The sequence below is a fragment of the Anser brachyrhynchus genome (assembly GCF_964034855.1).
Source record: "Anser brachyrhynchus genome assembly, chromosome: Z".
Taxonomy (NCBI): domain Eukaryota; kingdom Metazoa; phylum Chordata; class Aves; order Anseriformes; family Anatidae; genus Anser; species Anser brachyrhynchus.
Genome location: NC_137697.1, coordinates 64,496,863 through 64,516,885, shown reverse-complemented (window position 1 = coordinate 64,516,885; position 20,023 = coordinate 64,496,863). Strand labels below are relative to the sequence as shown.

Sequence of the window (20,023 nt, the reverse complement as noted above, 5' to 3'; positions counted from 1 at the left end):
CTTCAGGGAAAAATAAAACAAACCATCAAAAACAACAAAAACATTACTGGCCATCAGTTTCTGCTGGTGGTTAAGCAACAGATCTCCTAGCCACTACTCTCCCAGCTGCTCTCCAGAGATGTGTGAGACATGTAAGCTCTTTTTGTGCGATCCCTGCAGATCTTTAGCTCCCCCTTTCTTTACCTAATGCTTTCACTAGAGTTAGATACATTTTAATTTATTCTTTCTTCTTTATATAATGCTTTTCCTAGATTTAGATGCATTTTAATTGACTTTATTCGGGCCCCAAACGCACCCCATTCTATCACGGGCATGCGGGACACGTAGAAACGCCCCACATGACTAAGCCGTGGTGATGGTGTCGTGTCAGTCTTTAGGACACTCTGTCCCCGACATCCCTCTCCAGTACTGGCGTCACGGTATCGATCCCGGCCGGTTTATATGTAACAGGCCGCTTCTGCGGACAGCCAGGCCGCCGGGCTCCCCCGAGGGGCGTGAGGTGATTGTCGCAGCGGGGCCCTGACCCGACCCGGGCAGGGCGCTGTGCCCGGGGCCGCTGAGGAGCGGCACCGCAGCGAGGCGGCCGCTCTCCGAGGGCCGGGGCGGGGTGCGGGCGGCCGGCCGGGGGACAAAGGCCCGGTCAGGAAGGAGAAGGCCGGCCCGCTAAGCCGGCATGCCGGGCGGGGAGGCGGGGAAGCGGGAAGCGAGGGCAGGCGGCCGCCATGCCGCCGCGGCCGGCCCTGAGGGCGGCGGGGCGGAGCCGGCCCGCCCCTGCCCCGTCCCTCCGGAGGCCAGCAGCGGGGCAGCGGCGGTCGGTTCTTCCTGGCTCCCCGGTGAGTGCGGGGCTCGGCGGGGAACGCCGTGCCCTCCTTCGGCCCTTCTGGAAGCCACCTTCCCCGCCGCCGAGGCGCCCCCTTTCCCGGTCGGGTGGCGGGGAGGGCGCGGGACATGGCGGCGGGCGGGGATCGGGCGGCCCGGGGGCACCCGCCCGGCTGCGGCGGGGCCGAGCGGGGCTGAGGAGGGTCCCCGGGGTGCTGGGGGGCTGAGGAGGGTCCCCGGGGGCCTGCCCGGCTGCAGCCCGGTGCCGCCGGGAGCTGCTGTGGTGGCAGGGCTGAGAGGAGGACGGGTTTGTTTTGGGGGGAAGGAGGGTGAGGGGGAGAAGTTAGGCTGCCCTACCGTCATCCTGGTGTAGCTGTTTGGTTATTTTTTGTCTGTTGGAACAACGCTGGCCTAGCCTACTGATATTTCAGCGGTATCTGAGCGCTACAGGAGAGCGCTTAGCGTGGATATAAAGCACACGGCAACTCGGCTGTGCAGTGAAAATAAAATAAACCCCTCCAAAACCCACTCCAAAACCCGCAAGACACAGAAAGGATGGAGGAAAAGCTTTAGAGGGTGGGAGGAGCGGGGTGAGGGCGAACCCTGTGTTAAGGTGAGGTTCTGCAGGTACAGGTGCCCCGTAGCAGCCGTCGGGGTTGAAGCTCAGAGGCAGGTATTTGCGTTGCCCAGCCTGGCTGGGCACTGTGGCCGTGGAGATGCTGTGCTCTGGCCTCTGGATTAGGTGTACGTCCAGATTAGTCCCTCCATATCTGTTCAGTATATTGCTGTGTTTCATAACACCACCGCGGCTCTCTCTTATTTATTAACTGGAGGTTGTACTTTGATATTTAGTTTCCAGCTCTGAAGCTAGTGTAGGTGCGAGAAGGGGGAAAGATGTAGAGATCTGGACTTCAGTATGCTTTAGTATCAGCAGGAAACTTGGACTAAAACAGAGGATTCTCTCACCCAAAACTTGAAATTGAATTAATATCTCTGAGCTTTCCAGTCTGTTGCTATTGTTCAGACTGGCTTATTATCAATCCACAATACTGCAGTAAAGGAAGACCACCCCAGAGAAAAATATTAACACTGGAATGTTTATTTAGTACTGCTTTGCTTAAAAGCAATTGTGCTCCATCAGAATGTCCTAATAAACTTCTGGGGATTGTTAACTTCTTCAAAGGACATAGGAAGAATTTAATGTGCATAGGGTAGGAAGTGCAGCTGACTCTTATGCCGTACAGGATCTGTGGTGTGTTTGAGGAGTTATTTGGAAAGTACTTTACTGATCCTGGACTTTGTAAAATAGAGAAAATTCCCCTAAAGCTTTTCAGTGTTTGAAGGAGTCTGAGCACTTAGCTATAGGGATGCTTTACAAAGTATGTATGAGTATAGCAGACTAGTGCTGAACCAAAGACTGTAGGTCTTTCAAACTCTATTTCTAGTCATATGACACTTGTAATTTGGCACTTTCCTCCTCTCCTGGTTCCCTTGAATGGAATACCAATCAATGAATGATACAATCCCACTCTGCTATTTTTTAATGAAATTTTTATTGTAGTTGTGGAAGAGCTTTCACAATGATTACAGAAAACCACAGAATAAGGATTATTAATATTTAAATAGTAAGAACAGCAGCAAATCTCTTTCACTAGTATTCTTCAGCACAGACTCTCACTGCAGACTTTTGTCACATAATAGCTGGAAGTTTTCTTCCTTGCCACAGTAACGGTCCACTTCAGATCACTGGAAGGGACTGAACTGAAGAGTGGTCCCTTTCCTTTTGAAACAGTGATAAGGTAAAGATGAGTCTTTTTTTTTTTTTTTTTCAGGGTTCTTGCCTTTAGTCTTGGCCTGGGGAGTGGTTAGCTCAGAAGATTTCCTCTGGGTATTTGGCACATCCTCACAGGAATTGGGACATCCAACAATTTTAGGGTCAGGACTCCAGAAGCTTGTGAAATAGGGTGTTTAGTTTTGATTTTCCCTAGCCTTTTTACAGAAAACCGTTCTGAAAAAGTCATTTGAATTAAAAAAATGTTTGGTGGAAACTTAATTTTGTTCCCCTGGGAGCTTGACTAGTAAGCTGTGGTAACAGCTGGTTGGAACTGATGAAATGTTATCAGATACCGAGTTGTTCTGCTTGCAGACTGACACCAAGGTGTTTTGAAAGTTGGATTGATTAATCTACATGAACACTCAAATAGCTGCTGAGATTCTAGGCGGCAGCTTTTATTGTGAGAAGACTATCTTCCAGTATTTCCGGAGTGCAAAGGCCTCAAAATTAGGGGGAAAAAAACCATGATGCCAGATTTATTTCACAACAGTAATAATCCTTTCATCAGCTCTTCATCCTGAAAGGACTCCTTCCACCTACGTATTTTTGATTGCTCTGGAACAGGTCAGAGTTGCGCAGAAGGAGTCCTACGGGTGCAGAAACAGCAGTTTACAGGGCTGGTGTGTTGCTAGTGGAACAAGTAGAAGAGGGCCGATTCACATTACTCTCATTTAGTTTCCACTTCCCATGCACTTCTGCAGTCATCCTTCCAACTTTCACACGAGCCTTTTGAAACAAACAGACCAGTAATATGTCTTTTAATCCTGCATACTGAAATTGAAACCAAATTTCAGACCAAGCATTTGTACATGCTTACAATACTGTATTTCCAGCCTGCTTGCAGTGCTTCCATGTTAGCTTGTTGGTGGGAACGTGTTCCTGCGTGTTCCCCTGTATTTTTTTTTTTTACTAACACTGGAAGCTGGTTCTTTGTTAAAACTAGTCCATGCTGCATATTTATTAATATATAGTCTAAAACTGCTAACAGGGGAAATGAGCAGCAAGTTTGTACAGAGGTAGGAAGTCGGTTAAAGTTCAGCATTACTCTTTCGGGAGAAAAGTAAAAAAAAAATCTAGGCTTTATTTTTCAGCAGTAGCCTCCAGATAGGCTTCCTTGTGTCATTACATGTAATACTGCTTGTTTTCCTGCAGGAAAAAAAAAAAGTCTCTACTTTTAACTAGGACACTCAGCGGTGAGTCTGCTGACACAGCGCTCCCTTAACGCTTATGCCTGCTTAATTAGGATCTGGATTTTTTTTTTTAACTGTAAGGTTAGATCGCATTCCAGAGGCTGTCTGAGGATCCTAGATATGTGTGCTTGCCTGGGTCATCAAAAGCTGGTGAGATGCACGCAAGAGAAGCGTTTCAACAGTCCCTTGAGCAGAGAGTGAACTAACTGTGCCAAGCGAGGGAGGAGGAGGTAACATTTGGCTTTCTGGAGGGATGACTTGAGTTGAGTTTATTATCCACATCTTGAAACTAAGCATTCATTTAAACTTACAGCTCACTTGGAGCTGGAGTTTCTGTAAAACCCAAAGCCTTGATTTCGCAAGCGTGATCTCTGAACTAAATTTTCAGTTCCTGCATATGCACTGCAGCGCTGTTAACGACATGAAATTCTCAGAATGCTTATGATAGCCTGTGAATTATGTAGATTATAGGGATATGCAATTAGCAGCCTTTCCAGTGTGCTTGAAGTACATCACATTGTGGTTTTGAGTAAGTATGTACTTTAGTGTTGCAATCAAAGGTTTAGGCATTAGGAGCAAGCAGGAAAGTCAGTAATCCACGGTCCCATTTGTGTTCCAGTACAAAGTTCCTTTTGAGCCTACAAGTTGAAAAGGGTACCCTGAAAGTTTGTGTAGTGTCTTAAAAAAAAAAATCCTTTACATATTGCTGTATTTTCTTCCAGTGCACAATAATGAAGTGGTTTATACCATGAGAATACTTGCTCAGTTGTCAAATTGCTGGTGGACTTCTCTTTAAGGATCTATGTAACTGTGGACTTCTCTGTGTAATAGAGATAGACAAAGATGTTCTTTCTTTCTCAGGCCTCTGGTAGCACTGAAATCTCATTACTGATGATTTACATCAGTGCTGCTGCACTGTATGTTTCTTATATAGCGGCCTTATCTGTCACAGGTAGAGCAAGTGTTAAATAGTAAAAGCTTCTTTTAATCAGAACAAGAAACCTGTGTTTATTGCTGCTGTAGCTGTATTCATCTGTTCTGTGTGCATACAAATGTAATTATAGCTAGATACATTATAAAACAAGACACTGCTTGTTCCAGTAGTGGTGTACTGGTGTTGAACTTGGTCCAAATGCCAGGGGCATTTTTTTTTTCAATATATGCCAAGATAGCAGAAACATTTTCCTTAAGCAACTTTATATTTCAAATATTTTTTCTACCACACAAATATCTGTACTAACTTTTTTTCTAAACCGTCTTGAATTATGGATGGATTTACTTGCCAAAGAATTATTACTGCAGACACCTGACTCATGCTGGAGAAGCTGTCTTTCCATATCAAACACGTACATTTCTGTCAGCATGCTTAGCATGGATATTTTCAACTAAGGTAGGTGTATGCAGGGCATGTTGCAATTCCAACAGGACAGAATTTCTTACCTGATGGACCTGCTAAGAGATCTTAGAACAGCTTGCGTTGGAGGGGACCTTAAAGACCATCCAGTTCCAAACCCCTGGCATGGGCATGGACACTTCCCGCTACCTTCCAAATCTTGGTTCATGGCTAAGAGATCTGAAACTCTGGTAAATTGAAAGAAATAGAGTCATCAACATTTTAAATTAAGGCCCATTGCTAAGCAGAATTTGAATCCATGAGTAGAGCTATGTAAATTGTAGACATTCATTTTCTGCTGGTGAACAGAAGTTTCAGAAATGCTCTTTAGCTGTGTGTAGTTCTCAGTAATGCCAGAAATTGCATGCTCAACATTGTTGTGATGGATTTACAACTCAGTAGTGTATTGCTCTGCGGCAGCCTCCCTTAGATTTTTATATGCACATACACATGGATGCGTGCACACAACGTGTCAATCTGTTGAGTAGACAAAACTAAAGGGAATAATAGCTTGTTGGGGCAGGAGGGGGACGATGATCACAATTGAAGATGGTGGAGACGTGGTCAGGTTCAGCACAGGTGGTAGGTAAGTGCTGTATTTTCCAAGCAAGGCTTGAGTGATCCGTGTCTTCTGCCTTTTTCCCATCATCAGGCAAGGACTTTTATTGTAGCAGTCCTGCCAGCTCACACACCCCCTTTTTCCAGTTTTCAGTTGGATGTTTCTTCACAGATACCTGTCATACTTGCAGGTCTGAGCCTTCAACCTTTGCGTTCGCTGAGTGTAACCACTTCTAGTGTCCTGTAGGATGCCTAAGTTAAATTGCTCCTTTGCTGATTCTGTGCTAAGTCGTTTTTCCCGGTGGGGACAGAGGATGTAGCTGCTGTCCAGGGAAAGGTCTGTTTCAGTCAGTCAAGCCACCAGATATTTAATTTTATGAGTAGATGTTGCAAGTGATCCCTGCCTGTTAATAATGGAGGCACCTTTGTATAATTTGTAAGACAACAACCAAGAAACCAAAGATGGATTAAAAGAGACAATGGTGGTGTTTACATGTTCTTCCCTGAGTGAAATGCATCAGTACTAAAAAGATGAATGACTGTGCCTGTTTTGTGCCTACGTTATCACAGTATCACAGTATCACAGATTTCTAGGTTGGAAGAGACCTCAAGATCATCGAGTCCAACCTCCGACCTAACACTAAGTACTCCACTAAACCATATCGTTAAGCTCTACATCTAAACGTCTTTTAAAGACCTCCAGGGATGGTGACTCCACCACTTCCCTGGGCAGCCCGTTCCAATGCTTAATAACCCTTTTGGTAAAGAAGTACTTCCTAACATCCAACCTAAACCTCCCCTGTCGCAACTTTCGCCCATTCCCCTTCGTCCTGTCACCAGGCACGTGGGAGAACAGACCAACCCCCACCTCTCTACAGCCTCCTTTAAGGTAACTGTAGAGAGCGATAAGGTCGCCCCTGAGCCTCCTCTTCTCCAGGCTGAACAAGCCCAGCTCCCTCAGCCGCTCCTCGTAAGACTTGTTCTCCAGACCCCTCACCAGCTTGGTCGCCCTTCTCTGGACTTGCTCAAACACGTCCATGTCCTTCCTGTAGCGAGGGGCCCAAAACTGAACACAGTACTCAAGGTGCGGCCTCACCAGAGCCGAATGACTTTAGCCGAATGACCAGAGCCGTTATGACTTTATGGTCTGAAGTTTAGACAGAAATTCCCTCATCCAGGGATTATTTTTTTTTTCGTTCTGCAGGTCAAACAAAATAAATGTGCGTTCTTGTTTGTCCTCAGGCACTTCAGTAATAAGTGATTATTACTCTTCAGGAGTCTTTTGTTGATACTCATGTAATACAAAAGAGCATGCTATTAATGTATATTTCAGCATAAAAATACTACAAAAAAGTACTACATATGCTAAGGTTTTCTTCTATTCTGGATAGTGAGAGATAAGTGTCTCCCTTGAGATCCCTAAAAAATCAGAACAATATGGTTTCTGGTATTAATCTCGTTCAACAAATGAAAGTAAGAGCAGTTATGTTTCAATATGTACATATAAACATTTTAGTGGTGAAGAGATTGTTCCTTTTAGTCTGATTAGCTGTGTTCACTTTTTACTTTCAGGCTCTTCTGCAGTCTAAAGAGAGTAGAATAGTATGCTAAAGTGGTATTCAAAGTGGAATCTGTCGTCAGGTTCTCTTCTATAAGTAGTGCACCTCTTTCTTCTCTACAGTCTGCGTGAGATAACTTCTGCAAGTGCAAAACTGCAGGATACATCAGGGTGCTTTTTCAATTACATCTGTTTCACTAATATTTCAGCTTGTTGAGTTTGTTCCAGGTTGCACTGCTGCTTTTAAAGGGGTCTGAAGCAGAATCCAGGATCCACAGTCAATTGAGAACGTGCTTTAAATTATGCCCCAATATACTGAACTTAGTCCTTTTCCGGTTGGTGTTGTGATGTGACTAGTACTGGGTTTATGTTGTCAGAAAAGTTAAATCAATCAAAGATGTGAAAACTAGAAGTGTGAAAACACACACAGAATATGTTTAAATCCCATGTGAATTTTCTTTAAAAAGAAAGCAAAATTAAGTTGCATGTCTTAATCCTTTTTGAGGACCCACGTGAGACTTTATCATCCCTTTAATGTATTTGATTTAGTTGATTAACTTTGAAGAAAAGAAACAGAGACAGAGGAGGATACAGGTACCTTTTTCCTTCTGTCCCCTTGGGGCTGTGTGTACTTTGTATGTGATGATCATCCAGCCACGTGGTCTTCAGGCTGCCACACAGGTCCGGATGCACAGTATAGCCCATGGCCATATTTGCCCAGGTCTTTTCTTGCAAGTGAATGTCTGAGCACTCATGGTAAATGCTGAGTGTACTGACCTACTCAATACAGATGGTGTGAGGAATGTTACTGTACACATATTTTGCTAGTGTGAATGCTTTGTTAGAGTAACACAATACAAGATTTTTTTGCTGGAGAGATTTGAACCTTCCTGTGTCTTATCCACTGATACAGTATGGAACAGCTGTTTTAGCCCAGGGTTTGTTCTCTGCTCTGAAGGGCAAGTGTTACATGCATGAAAAACAGCTTCCTTTTTTATATTTGGAAAGCTATGACCTAGTCCAAATAAATTTGCCCCTCTTGGTATTCATGATTTCCATGCTGATGCTAAGAATCCTGCACTTTAGCTTCTGTGGGGGAGAGAGAGAGAGCTGGATCTGGGAAAGCCAGAACAACAGGAAAGCCAGAAACCACACTTCTCTGCGGTGAGCTGATGTGCAGTCTGTGGGTAAATTCTAGATATTCTCCAACAGGAGATGGAGGGAGTTAGCACAGCGCTGAGCACCGACATCCGTATGACAAGCTGAATGGGTAACAGCATCGATAGTTGGGGAGTTTGGATTAAAGGATGACCAGCATTAATATGAACCTGATTGCCAGTGCTGGCAGAATGGTATTAGCAAGCACAGGGAGGGCTAAAGTAAGGCCAGTTTACCTGGTACACTTTATACGAGTCATGCAACCCTTTGAAAAGACTTAAGTAATGAGTATAGGTGTCTTGGCAGATGATATTTGGAGGGGAACGTATAAAGAAAGGTGTCACTACTTCAGTAAAACACCCCAGTGAAGAAAGTGAAATTTGCCATGCTACAAAAAATGGCAGATTTTTATTGTTAATGCCTAGAAACGAAACATCCTTACTCCAAATTCAACTTTTAGCATGTGGTCACAAAGACATGGATTCTGCGTGGCAGAAAGAAGCTACCTGAACGCTTGACGGCTTTTGCCTATGTCGTTGGGATTGTGGCAGTCTCCTGGCTCGTGATACTTTTCCTTTCTCATTCAGTTAATCCTCCTCTTTGTGTCACACCTCAGAGCTCCTCTTGCTCCTTTCTCTGTGTCCAGATCTGCACAAACGCAGAGGAAGGGGACTGGGTGGAAGAAGAAAGCTGGGGCTGTGGTTACGGTTGTCTTCGAAGGCTGTGAGCAGTGCAGCTCGTGCAGGTGACTTGTGGCTGTTGCCCCAAAGACCCTGAGTCCGTGCACCCCTCTTCCTGAGGGCTGGCATGAGGAATCCCCTTCCAGATGCGGCCTCCACACCAGCCCCTTGCAGGGCAGGAGATTGAGTGCTTTCTGTGGGGCGGCTGCTCAGCTGCGGCCGTGCGCAACGCCCGTGGCCCTGCGCACCGAACCAGTCCTCCGCCGACAGGTGCTGGCTAACCTGTTTGCATATTTACCTTTCGGTGTCTGCACAGCCTGGATAAATACTCTGTGCCGCAATCACGAGTTAATCTGTATCCATTGCAGTGATTACTTAAGGTTTTGCTGGTGGAGTCAACCTGCAAAGTGTTGCTTCCTCATGTCTTTTTGGCCGGTCAGCCAGAGAAGAGAACACGTGTTTAGGCCTTGGTGACCTCCAGTCTGGTATATTTGTTCAACTAGCTGATGATGGCAAAGAAACGCTAACAAGTCAATAAAGTGTCCATCATAGGATCTTGAACTCGCACAGGTTTGACAAGACACTGACTTAAAAGAGGAATGTTGCTGATGCAATTTATACTTACATGAGAATATGCGAACCAAATACAGTGGCCTTGTTAGGGTCATATTGAAGATCTGCTACATCTGTCAGGGAATACCTCAGAGTTTCCTATCTTCAGCTGCCCTTCAGCTTTCCCATGAGAAATGAGTATGCATAAAATAAAGTTCTCAGGTTGGAATGCAGAAAATAAAATTCAGCAGCAGCACAGCTTGCAAGGAGAGGAAGGAAGCAGTTTATTTCAGTCATGCTCAATCCTAGAAGGAAAGGGTTTGCTTCAGAAGAGGAATACCTGAGTAATTCATGTTGTTCAAAGAAGAAAACCAAAATTGGATGAGATTGTATAAGGGGCTGGTATCTGCAAAACTGGGATGAGGAATCTGAGAGAATAACTTGTAGACAGGAACGTGAGAGGTGGTATGTTAGGCCCACTTGTTTCATGATAGGACAAATTCAAACACACATGTAGCAGCTGGAGTTTTAGGGACACAATACAGGATCCAGTACATAATAGAAATGGTCTCTGACCTAATGCAGGGACAAAAAATCACTTCGATTTCTCTGCAATAAAGGAGTAAGTTGTGAATGCTTAGGAGTAAACACTGTTCTCTGAAAGGTGGAAGCTTCTGTGAACTTCCAGATACAAGTTTATAGTTTACAGCAAACAGTGCCTCATTTTAACTTCTGTTGGTTTGGTGTTTGCAATCTGTTCATTTTCCTACCTTTCTGCTTTCTCTGGGCACTCACTTTTTTTCTCAAAAAATTTCCCTTGTTTTGTGCGGCAGAATGCTGGAAATTGTCCTTTCTTCTATGGTATCTTAATGCTTTACACCCCAGACCTTCATTTGTCCTCATCTCTGCTATCTCTGTCCCAGCCTCACCTCTAACTTGGTTGTTGTCTTGGAAGTACATGGGATGTGATTTGTGCTGGAGTGCTTTAAAAATTCTCCATAAACATATTCCACATACTAGAATTTCCTTAATGGTTAATGAGACTGATGGGTGAAATAAACTAATTCACTCCTTGTCCTGGTACTCACTGTAACTAACAAATACTGGTCTTTGTGCAGTCCTTCACACCAGTCTCAAGCAAGGATGAGCATTTCAAACTGTGGTGTTTTTTTTTGTTTGTTTGAGAAACTGAGGCAAAGAGAGATAGTCTTATGTGAATGAAGATGAGAGCAGTGTCTTGTGGAAATAGCAATTGGTCTGGTTATATATTTTCTAAAAATAAAAAAAAAAAAAATCTGTATATGTTTCCAGGCCAGGGGAGGAAAATTGTCCTTACTGTTAAATTGTTAGCTTGTTCCCAGGCATATGTTAGCCTAAAGCAGTGCTCCCAAAAGAGCCCTGGGTAGAGTTCAGGTGCTGGTGTTCTAGGAACTGTTTCAGTAGGCGTTTTGCATGCAACCAACTTTTCTGGAGATTGACAGAAATTTCTAATTCCAGTCCTTCTATGCTAGATGGCCTTGATATTGGGAATATTCCTGTGTAGTTTAATGTGTGTAAGTAATCCTAGAAGTTGTAGGTCCCAATGGAGGGTTCCGGCCACTGTACCATTAGGATAGCGACATTAAGAAGAAGTCTCAAACTGAAATGATGTTTAGAGTGGAGTCAGCTTTAATTTTCTTTTTTTGTGGGGACTCCAGTGAATCTTTCATACTGAAATCAAGAGGACTCCTGGTTTCTCAGATAGTCAGAGTTTGTAGTCTTAGTGTGCAGCATTTTCAGGCTCAAGTAAAAAGCATCATGTTTTCTGTTTGATTCAGCTTGAATTTTGAATGCAGATGCCTGTCTCTTCAGCTTTAGACTACTGCCACTTAGGAAACGGGACCATGTTGTTGTAGTGGTTTCTGGATCACAGAGGCACAAATGGTTATCTAGAAGTAGCCCCAAGAAGATGATAATGCAGACAACGTCAGTCCAGAAATTTGAGCTTCCTTTTTAAACCACATGGTTTGTCGTATGTTTTTACAATGCTCTTCCTGCAGACCTTCTATCTCTGAGGGCATGTTTCAAGTAGATTGTGGGGAAAGGGCATGACTAATGTAGTCTGTGCAGTACCTTTTGTCTGGTATAGGTTTTGCACGTGGGACATATATTTTGTGGGATTGTGGAACATGTCCTTTTTATGTGGGCAGATACTGTGAAAATGGCTCTGATTTTTTTTCTTTTTCTTTTGTGTTTTTGGGACACTAGGTGTCTTTAATAACCATGAGCAACCCTTTTGTACGGATTGTGGAGCCGCTAGACCCTAAACAGCCCCTGAAGAAGTTCTTTAATCTGACCAAATTGGAAGATGTGAGATATGGTATGTTGACAACATAAAGAAAGCATTTGGTTAGCACTGATGAGCAGTACTTGAGAAAGAGACATTGCAACATTGGATGCTACTTGGTTTCTGATTGTACAGTCATGGAGAGAAAAATGTATTCAGAAATGTTTATTGAAAACAAACTTATAGCAAAATTTATTTCTGGAAATTTAGGATTACAGAAGTGCTGGCAAGTTGACAATTATTTTTTTCAACATGCTGTGCACACAAACTGCATGTTGCAGTCTTGTTTGTCCTGAGTGAATGAGGAGGACTAGCCAAAACCAAGAGAGCAAGTTTTTTCATATACTGTCCTGCCACTGTGAAAGGCTGGAAAGGACTTAACGCTGACAGGACTAAATCATCCAGAAGGGTTGTTCAGCTTTAAAAGGAAGAAAGAATAGAGGCTAGAATAATTGTTTCTGAGGAGGCTTTTTCTCTTGGTCTTCTGGCATTACCTGAATGTACTCAGGTATATTCCATGTGGCACTGGTAGAAATAATACAATCCATGCCACTGGCTTTCTGAGTCAGTATCTATAGCATATATAACACAGCTATCTGTGTTGGGTGTTTTTCCTCTTTCGAAGAGGAAACAGGTGATTAAGGAGAATTCAGGAAACAAACTTGGAAGAGGAGGAATGTTTTCTCTGAATGTCAGCAATACATATCCATTGCAAGCTCAGACAGGGTGTAAATGAGGAATGAATTTATGGTGGACTTTGTCTCTTAAAAGCAGAGATGAGTCTGAAGAAACAGGCAAATACCTATATGGTATTACCAGTTGATTTATTCCGATCCTAATGTCCAGATTCTTTTTAAAAAAAAAAAAAAAAAAGGTGTAATTTTCACTGTGCAGAAGAGAAATGGAATAACTTAGCAACTGGGTGTAGTGGAATTGAAAACCAACCAACCAAAAAAGCCTCCACAAGTGTTTCTGACTAAGTGACTTCTGTGTCTGGGGAGCCCTGGATAGAAAGTTAGGACAGACTTCTCGGATTTTTGAATTGATATACTCTGAGACAAAATCAAACAGCTGTTATTACAGTGAATGAAGAAAGGGAGGGCAGAGAAGCTTTTATTTTTTCTTCACACCTGTTGCTTGCAATAGAGCTGTCAGGACTGCTCTAATATTTTGTGTCATCTTATATAAGTATTTCTGACTTGAACTAGAAGATCAGCAGATGCACAGTCTTGCTGCAGTTCAGTTTCATTCTCCATCTCTGGAGAAAAAGAAACTGGTTAGACCATCAAATGTGTGCTTTCCACTTTGCCAGGTAGAAAACTTTGGTTTTCTGTGTTCAGTGCGAAGAGTGAGAAGAAACTGTAGAGAAAACTAGGTGAGCACAGTCTGTTTCCAGAGTAGAGTCACTGTGGAGGGCAGGGAGAGCAGTGGGAAGCAGTCCTTTCACCATTACTTTCTACTGTCTCAAAGGAACAACAACAGTTAATCTGTTGTAGGAGTTGAGTGGAACGGGTCAGTTGGCACTGATCTCCTGGCAAAGCTGGGAGATAGAAATGGGTGTCTGATAAATTGGAATAAAGCCTCGTCAGAATTTGAGGACAGCACCAGAGGAGCCATCTGCTCTGGGCATGGAAGTCTATGCTTGTTTAGTTATAAAGTTAGTCCCTAATGTAAAAGCTTAATTTGTTAATTGCCTCTTACCCATGCAGCACGTCTGCCATTTTCTATTCGAGTCCTCTTGGAAGCAGCAATCCGTAACTGTGATGAGTTCCTCGTGAAGAAGCAAGATGTTGAGAATATTCTCAATTGGAAAGTCGTGCAACACAAGAATGTTGAAGTGCCATTTAAGCCTGCACGAGTTATTCTCCAAGACTTCACGTGAGTTTGATGATCTCCAAAGCCAGGAAGAGGGGCTCTTGAAAGTCCAGCAGTGCTCAGCTTGGGGTGGAGAGGGTGAGCTAAAGGAAGGAATAGCAATTAAATGTTTAACAGGCATTTTTTTTCATCTTTCCTGGATGTTATACAACAAACAGACAGCACCTGGGGAGGCAAACACTTGTGTTAAAAGCACTAGATGAAGTACTTCTGGGGTGGAGAAATAAGTATATTTATGAAATTCTTGAAAAATGGCAAGGGAGAAAATGAGATGGATAAATTTGCATCCAAATGAAGGAATTCAGGGTTAAAAGGTCACTGTTAGTTTTTATTTATTTATTTATTTTCTGGTATATTTTGCAGGGGCTCTTGCTTTCAATATTTTACCCTTTTCAATTCTCATTTATAACCCACATCATTTATTTTCTATTTTGAATCAGTATTATTCCAAATATATATTTTTAAAGACTTCTCTGCTTTAGAAAAAATAAGTGTCTGCTTTTTCCCAGAAATACCAGTTGAGATTTCTACCTAATGGACTCTGAAAACAAGGTGCTTGTATTGCAGTGGTGTTAATTTCCCTATGTCAGTGTGTAATAGTCCCTGATAGTTGTGGAAAGCCAATTTTCAGGTGGAACGGTAACTTCTAACTCTTTTTAATCCAGTATTTGAAAAATATGTAGTATGAATATATAGTACAGTATGAAAATCCACTTTCCTTTGTACCTTTGCCCTGAACTTTTGTACAGAAAGAGAGATTTCAGTTCATCTCTGGTAAGCCCCATGCTGCTAAGATGTGAATTGATTTTATTCCTCAGAACAGTAATGTGTCTTAACTGTCATACCTTCTGGTTTTCCCGAAGGCCCAACACAGGTCAAATTCTGAAGACATTTGGAAAAACTGACAAAGCTTCAGTTGGAAAAAAGTGCTGATTTCCTACCTTTTTTTTTTTTTCCTCCTACCGGCTGTTGTTAATATTTGAAAAAAAATCGAGTACAGAGGAAGCCAAACTTACAAGCAAACTTTGCTCCCTTTGTTACTGAGTTTCTTTTTTGCCCCTTACTCTCCTACTGAGTTTTTAAAATCTCCCTGTTAAGTCTGCAGAGCAGCTGTGTTCAAAAACAAGCTCTCGAACATGCCCCTGTGAGGGAGCTTTTGGAAAGTGCAGTCTTTGCCAGCTTTACAGAAGACATACAACAATTACATTGACAGATCCTGGATTAGAATTATTGAATTTCCTAGATCTGACTGCTCTGCAAGTATGCTGAGTTCAGGTACAAATGTAGAAGGATGTTGTATCTGTTTCTTTTCAATTGTATAATGTTTGTAGCTGGCAAAATAACGCTTCCTCTCACCTGCTCCCAAGCTTGCCCTCCCTCAAATCCAGCCAGGAAGCATAATACAGCATCTGCTGTTTTTCTTGGTGTATGCATATTCTGGGACAGAAAAAAACCTTCTTCAAACTACTAAGCAGTTAATTGTGTCAATGCTAGATAACACGGAGCCTGTTTTTGCCTTTTTTTTTTCTGTAAACACTCAGGTTTTTCAAACTAAAATTCTGCAGGAATTACAAAGCTTTTTCTTTATTGGTACTGTTTAGGCTGGAGAAGAAGAGGCTAAGGGCAGATCTTATTAATATATATCAGTACCTGAAGGGAGAGTATGAAGAGGATGGATCTAGTCTCATTTTAGCGGTGCCCAGTGACAGGACAAAAAGACTGAAAAACAAGAGGTTCTCTCTGAACATTAGGAAGCAATTCTTTGCTGTGAGGGTGACATAGCACTGGCATACGTTGCCCAGAGAGGTTGTAGAGTCTCCCTTCTTGGAGATAATCTGAAGCACGGGCAGCCTGCTGTAGATGGCCCTTATTGACCAAGGGGGTTGGAACAGATGACCTGTAGATGTCCCTGCCAGCCTGAACCATTCTGTGATTCTTCCTGCATTGTTTCTGCTGTAGTTAAAAGTCTTAATAGTGTCCTTATAATGAGTTCAAAACAAAGTCTTGATCCTTTGGGCTGCTCTTGCACAAACTTGTTCTCCATAGGATACTGAATGATGCCAGATCCATACAGGCGTATCACAGAGCCATAGAATGGTTTGGGTTGGAAGGGACCTTAAAGCCCATCCAGTTCCAACCCCCCTGCCACAGGCAGGGACACCTCCCACAAGACCAGGTTGCTCAAAGCCCCATCCAGCCTGGCCTTGGACGCTTTCAGGGATGGGGCATCCACAGCTCCTCTGGGCAGCCTGTGCCAGTGCCTCACCACCCTCCAAGTGAGGAATTCCTCCTTATATCTAACCTAAATCCACCCTCTTTTAGTTCAAAGCCGTCACTCCTTGCCCTATCACTGCACCTCCTGACACAGAGTCCCTCCCCATCTTTCCTGTAGGCCCCCTTTAAGTACTGGAAGGCCGCTGTGAGGCCTCCCAAGAGCCTTCTCTTCTCCAGGCTGAACAACCCCAGTGCCCTCAGCCTGTCTTCACAGCAGAGGTGTTCCAGCCCCTTGATCTTCCTCCTGGCCCTCCTCTGGACTCATTCTAATACTTCCACGTCCTTCTTGTGCTGGGGGCCCCAGAGCTGAATGCAGCACTCCAGGTGGGGTCTCATGAGAGCAGAGCTGAGGGGGAGAATCACCTCCCTCATCCTACTGGCCATGCTGCTTTTGATGCAGTCCAGGATGTGGTTGGCTTTCTGGGCTGCAAGTGCACATAACACAGACAGCTTTTTTTTTTTGAGTTAGCCATCAGCAAAATCAGATGCATTGTTATGCAAGAGGGTTTCCCAACTGAAATGCACTTTTGAAAATACAGGTATTCTGCAAAGGTGTTCTGCAGTCACATCCTTTGTAATTTAAGGAGTGTGATACCCTGCTTTGCCAGTGAAACTAGCAGAAGTACGGCATGTACATCTCTAAATAGGGAGAAGATTCTCCTGTGCTTCACATACCTTGGAAGAGGTGGTCCTTGCCTTAAAATCAGCTAAAGAAACAGAGAATGGAAGGAAGGGTATTGTTGTTTTCTCCTCCACCTCCCCCATTTATTATTATTTTTTACGTGACTGGAGAGGAGAGAGGAACAGAGCAAAAGAAGAGAAACCAGTTCAAGGTCCCAAAGGAATGCTGACTAGGACTAGTTTTCCAGAGTCCCAGCCAAGCATGTTAAAATGCTTCTGGTTTTTTTTGGTTTAATTATGGTTTTAGTTTTTCATTTTTACAATGCTCAGGATGTAAATACAGTTCTGTCTCTTCTATTCTTCTGACTTCATCTTCCCAAGGGTACCATCTCTGCAGTAGAGTAGTGATGGCAAGGCTTAGGGTAAGGCTATGGTTTGCTTCATATATGGCAGTAGATGTCTATTCTGAGTCTCAGGACCTGGGTTGTGTTTGTTTTGTCTTTGTTTATTTTCTTTTCAAGATTTTCACCTTTTCTAATTCTCTTTCATTTTAGTGGGGTACCTGCTGTTGTTGACTTTGCTGCAATGCGTGATGCTATGAAGAAACTTGGTGGGGACCCTGAAAAAATCAATCCTATCTGTCCTGCTGATCTAGTGATAGATCACTCCATCCAGGTTGATTTTAACAGGCGGTAAGGACACAAATTCACTCTTACTTCTTAAGGTTAATTAGGAAGCTAGTTCCGATTACTGATAGTGTAATTGGTGATACTGAAGCATTTGGACCCTAGCAAGTGATTAAGTTAAACTGCTGTATGTGTTGCTGTTGTGAACAAAATGGATTTTTTATTTTTTTTTCTGTAGAGCATTCCTAAGTAGCACAAGCCTGGAATAAATGTTAATGGAAACAGGCACAGTCCAGACCTGTGGTGATCACAATTTTCCATAATAATATCGCATTATTATTAGTTGTTCAGAAATAACTTTTTTCCACATGCACTTTTTGACCTTGTGGGCCTTTTTGGAAAGGACAAGCAAGACTGTCTCCTTTCTTCCTTATTAATATAGGAATAGACCTGAGCTGCCCTAAACCAGCTGTTTGCTAGTTTAATACCTCCACAGAGAACACATTGATTAATATGGTCCCCAAAAGTACAGGAAAGCATAATGCTAATGACTCTTCAGTATGCAAGAGACAGACAAACACTTACTAGACCTGCAAGTAAATACAATACATAAGGGTCCTTTTAACCTCCATGGTCTGTAAACGTGTGCCTCCCAAAATACTCTTCAAAGCGGATCCTGCAATTACATGTTTCCTGGTGGTTTCCTTCCATTTTCCAAACTTCTGAAGTATGTTGGTCTGCTAAAATACTGTGTATTTATTTCGCTCTGTATGAGATGGTTTTGAAGCAGGCCACTTAAATTATGGCATTACAAGGAAGAAAAGTAATAGAAGGTGGAAATTAAAGAACATAAAGAACATTCTGTCAGTGCCAATATTTCAAGGCCTCTTCAGAGTAAAAATACTGAACTTTTGAGCAAAAATGTATCATAAAATCTACTTCATAGAAGAAAGAAAGATTTTAAATGTAACCTTTTCTTATCTTTTTTTTAAAACTGTAGACTCATAAGGATACAAATTCATGGGTGCCCTTTCATGGCTGATGAGAGAGAAAAGGCGAAAAAATTTTGACATACATTGCTGTCAAAAATCAACTCCTTTTAGTTTTCGTTAGAAGTGTTGTATCTAAATCTTAACATAGCACTAAGGATTTTAGAAATAGACACAAAATTAAAAATAATTTCCAGACTGATCTCTGGGGTAATAGGCATTCTAACACCAATCTAATAAACTAAAAGCCTAACCTTTTTGGTTTGTAATTGGCATCTGCATAATTTTTAAGATGGGAAACAGTGGGAAACAGGGAAACTTGGGAAACAGTGTGTTTCTTTCTGAACAAGGTATGATTTCATCTTTACCACAGGATGAAATCAATTATTTTGATCCTTTTTCTATGTATTACAGTAACGTTCATTTTATGTTATCATTACTATCCAGGACTCTATTTAGATAGTTTTTTGCAAATAACTACTTCTTGTTTTAACCTTATTTTGAGTCTACGTGGGCCTTGCATATACGTAGACAACATTGGCCAGCCCCATGCTTCAGTTCTTTCTAACACCTCAGCCCTAAGTTAGGGAGCTGCTGTAAGTGGAAAGTTTGTTAGCACTGTCCATATAGAAACAGGGGGGCTTCAGGAAGAACCATACAGTCACTTACCAGTGATAGCCTCTGTTTAACCAAAGTTGCATGGCAGTTGTGTTCCAGCTCCCTTTACTACTTTGCTGATTTCTCTAGGTTTACGTCTTGAAAACTTCACAATGGTGTAATGCGTAGTCTAGGTCTTCCCAAACTACAAGTTTCAGGCCTACCACCTATATAATATGCAGATCAGTGTTTGAGTTGTTACCAAACTTCAGGTTTTACCTCTAAGACTTCTTAAATGCTATAGGCAACCTACACTATAACTGCCTGTAGTTTACAGCTGGGGTGAGATTAAAAGATGAGATTGATCAATGTTTAAATTAGGTAATAACTCTTCTTTCACTTTTTGAGTATATCTGACCGTACATAAATATCAGGTGGACACTTTTTGTTTCTTTTCTGACAGCTGATTATTTTTCACTTCCAGATCAGACAGCTTGCAAAAGAATCAGGACTTGGAATTTGAAAGGAACAAAGAAAGGTTTGAGTTCTTAAAGGTACAGAAAGAGTTGATCTGATTTGCACATCCAAAGATGGAACGAACAAAACTTGTTCCAGTGCTTATGTGTGTTGAAAACTTTTGATCCACTTCTTTCTGTTTCAGTGGGGCTCTCAGGCTTTTAAAAACATGAGGATTGTTCCACCAGGCTCAGGGATCATCCACCAAGTGAACTTGGAGTACTTAGCGAGAGTGGTGATGGATCAGGACGGCTACTACTATCCAGACAGTGTGGTGGGCACAGACTCGCACACTACCATGATAGATGGCTTGGGAGTGCTTGGCTGGGGTATGTGCAGTAGCTCATCATGAATAGTCCATTGGCTGATTAAGCTGTTTTTCAGACTGTTGTGAGTTGACCTCAGCTGGTAGGTAAACCCCACCTTTCAGTTGCTCACTCGCTTCCCCCTCAGCAGG

At 42.7% G+C, this 20,023-nt stretch overlaps 1 protein-coding gene across 3 annotated transcripts in view; it reads left to right on the top strand.

The window, feature by feature from the left end:
• The first annotated feature begins 343 nt into the window (after positions 1-343).
• ACO1 (aconitase 1) overlaps positions 344-20,023 on the top strand; it is a 37,947-nt gene continuing 18,267 nt past the window's right edge. The window contains exons 1-7 of one of the 3 annotated variants that reach the window (XM_080572938.1): positions 805-833; positions 3,925-4,073; positions 11,990-12,101; positions 13,778-13,946; positions 17,393-17,530; positions 19,535-19,604; positions 19,712-19,895. In XM_080572938.1, the coding sequence (XP_080429064.1) occupies positions 12,005-12,101; positions 13,778-13,946; positions 17,393-17,530; positions 19,535-19,604; positions 19,712-19,895 (658 nt within the window). In that variant the 5' untranslated portion in view covers positions 805-833; positions 3,925-4,073; positions 11,990-12,004. Of the gene's footprint in view, positions 500-680; positions 834-3,924; positions 4,074-11,989; positions 12,102-13,777; positions 13,947-17,392; positions 17,531-19,534; positions 19,605-19,711; positions 19,896-20,023 lie in introns of those variants that run through there. The other 2 variants (XM_080572936.1, XM_080572937.1) reach the window with 2 other exon arrangements.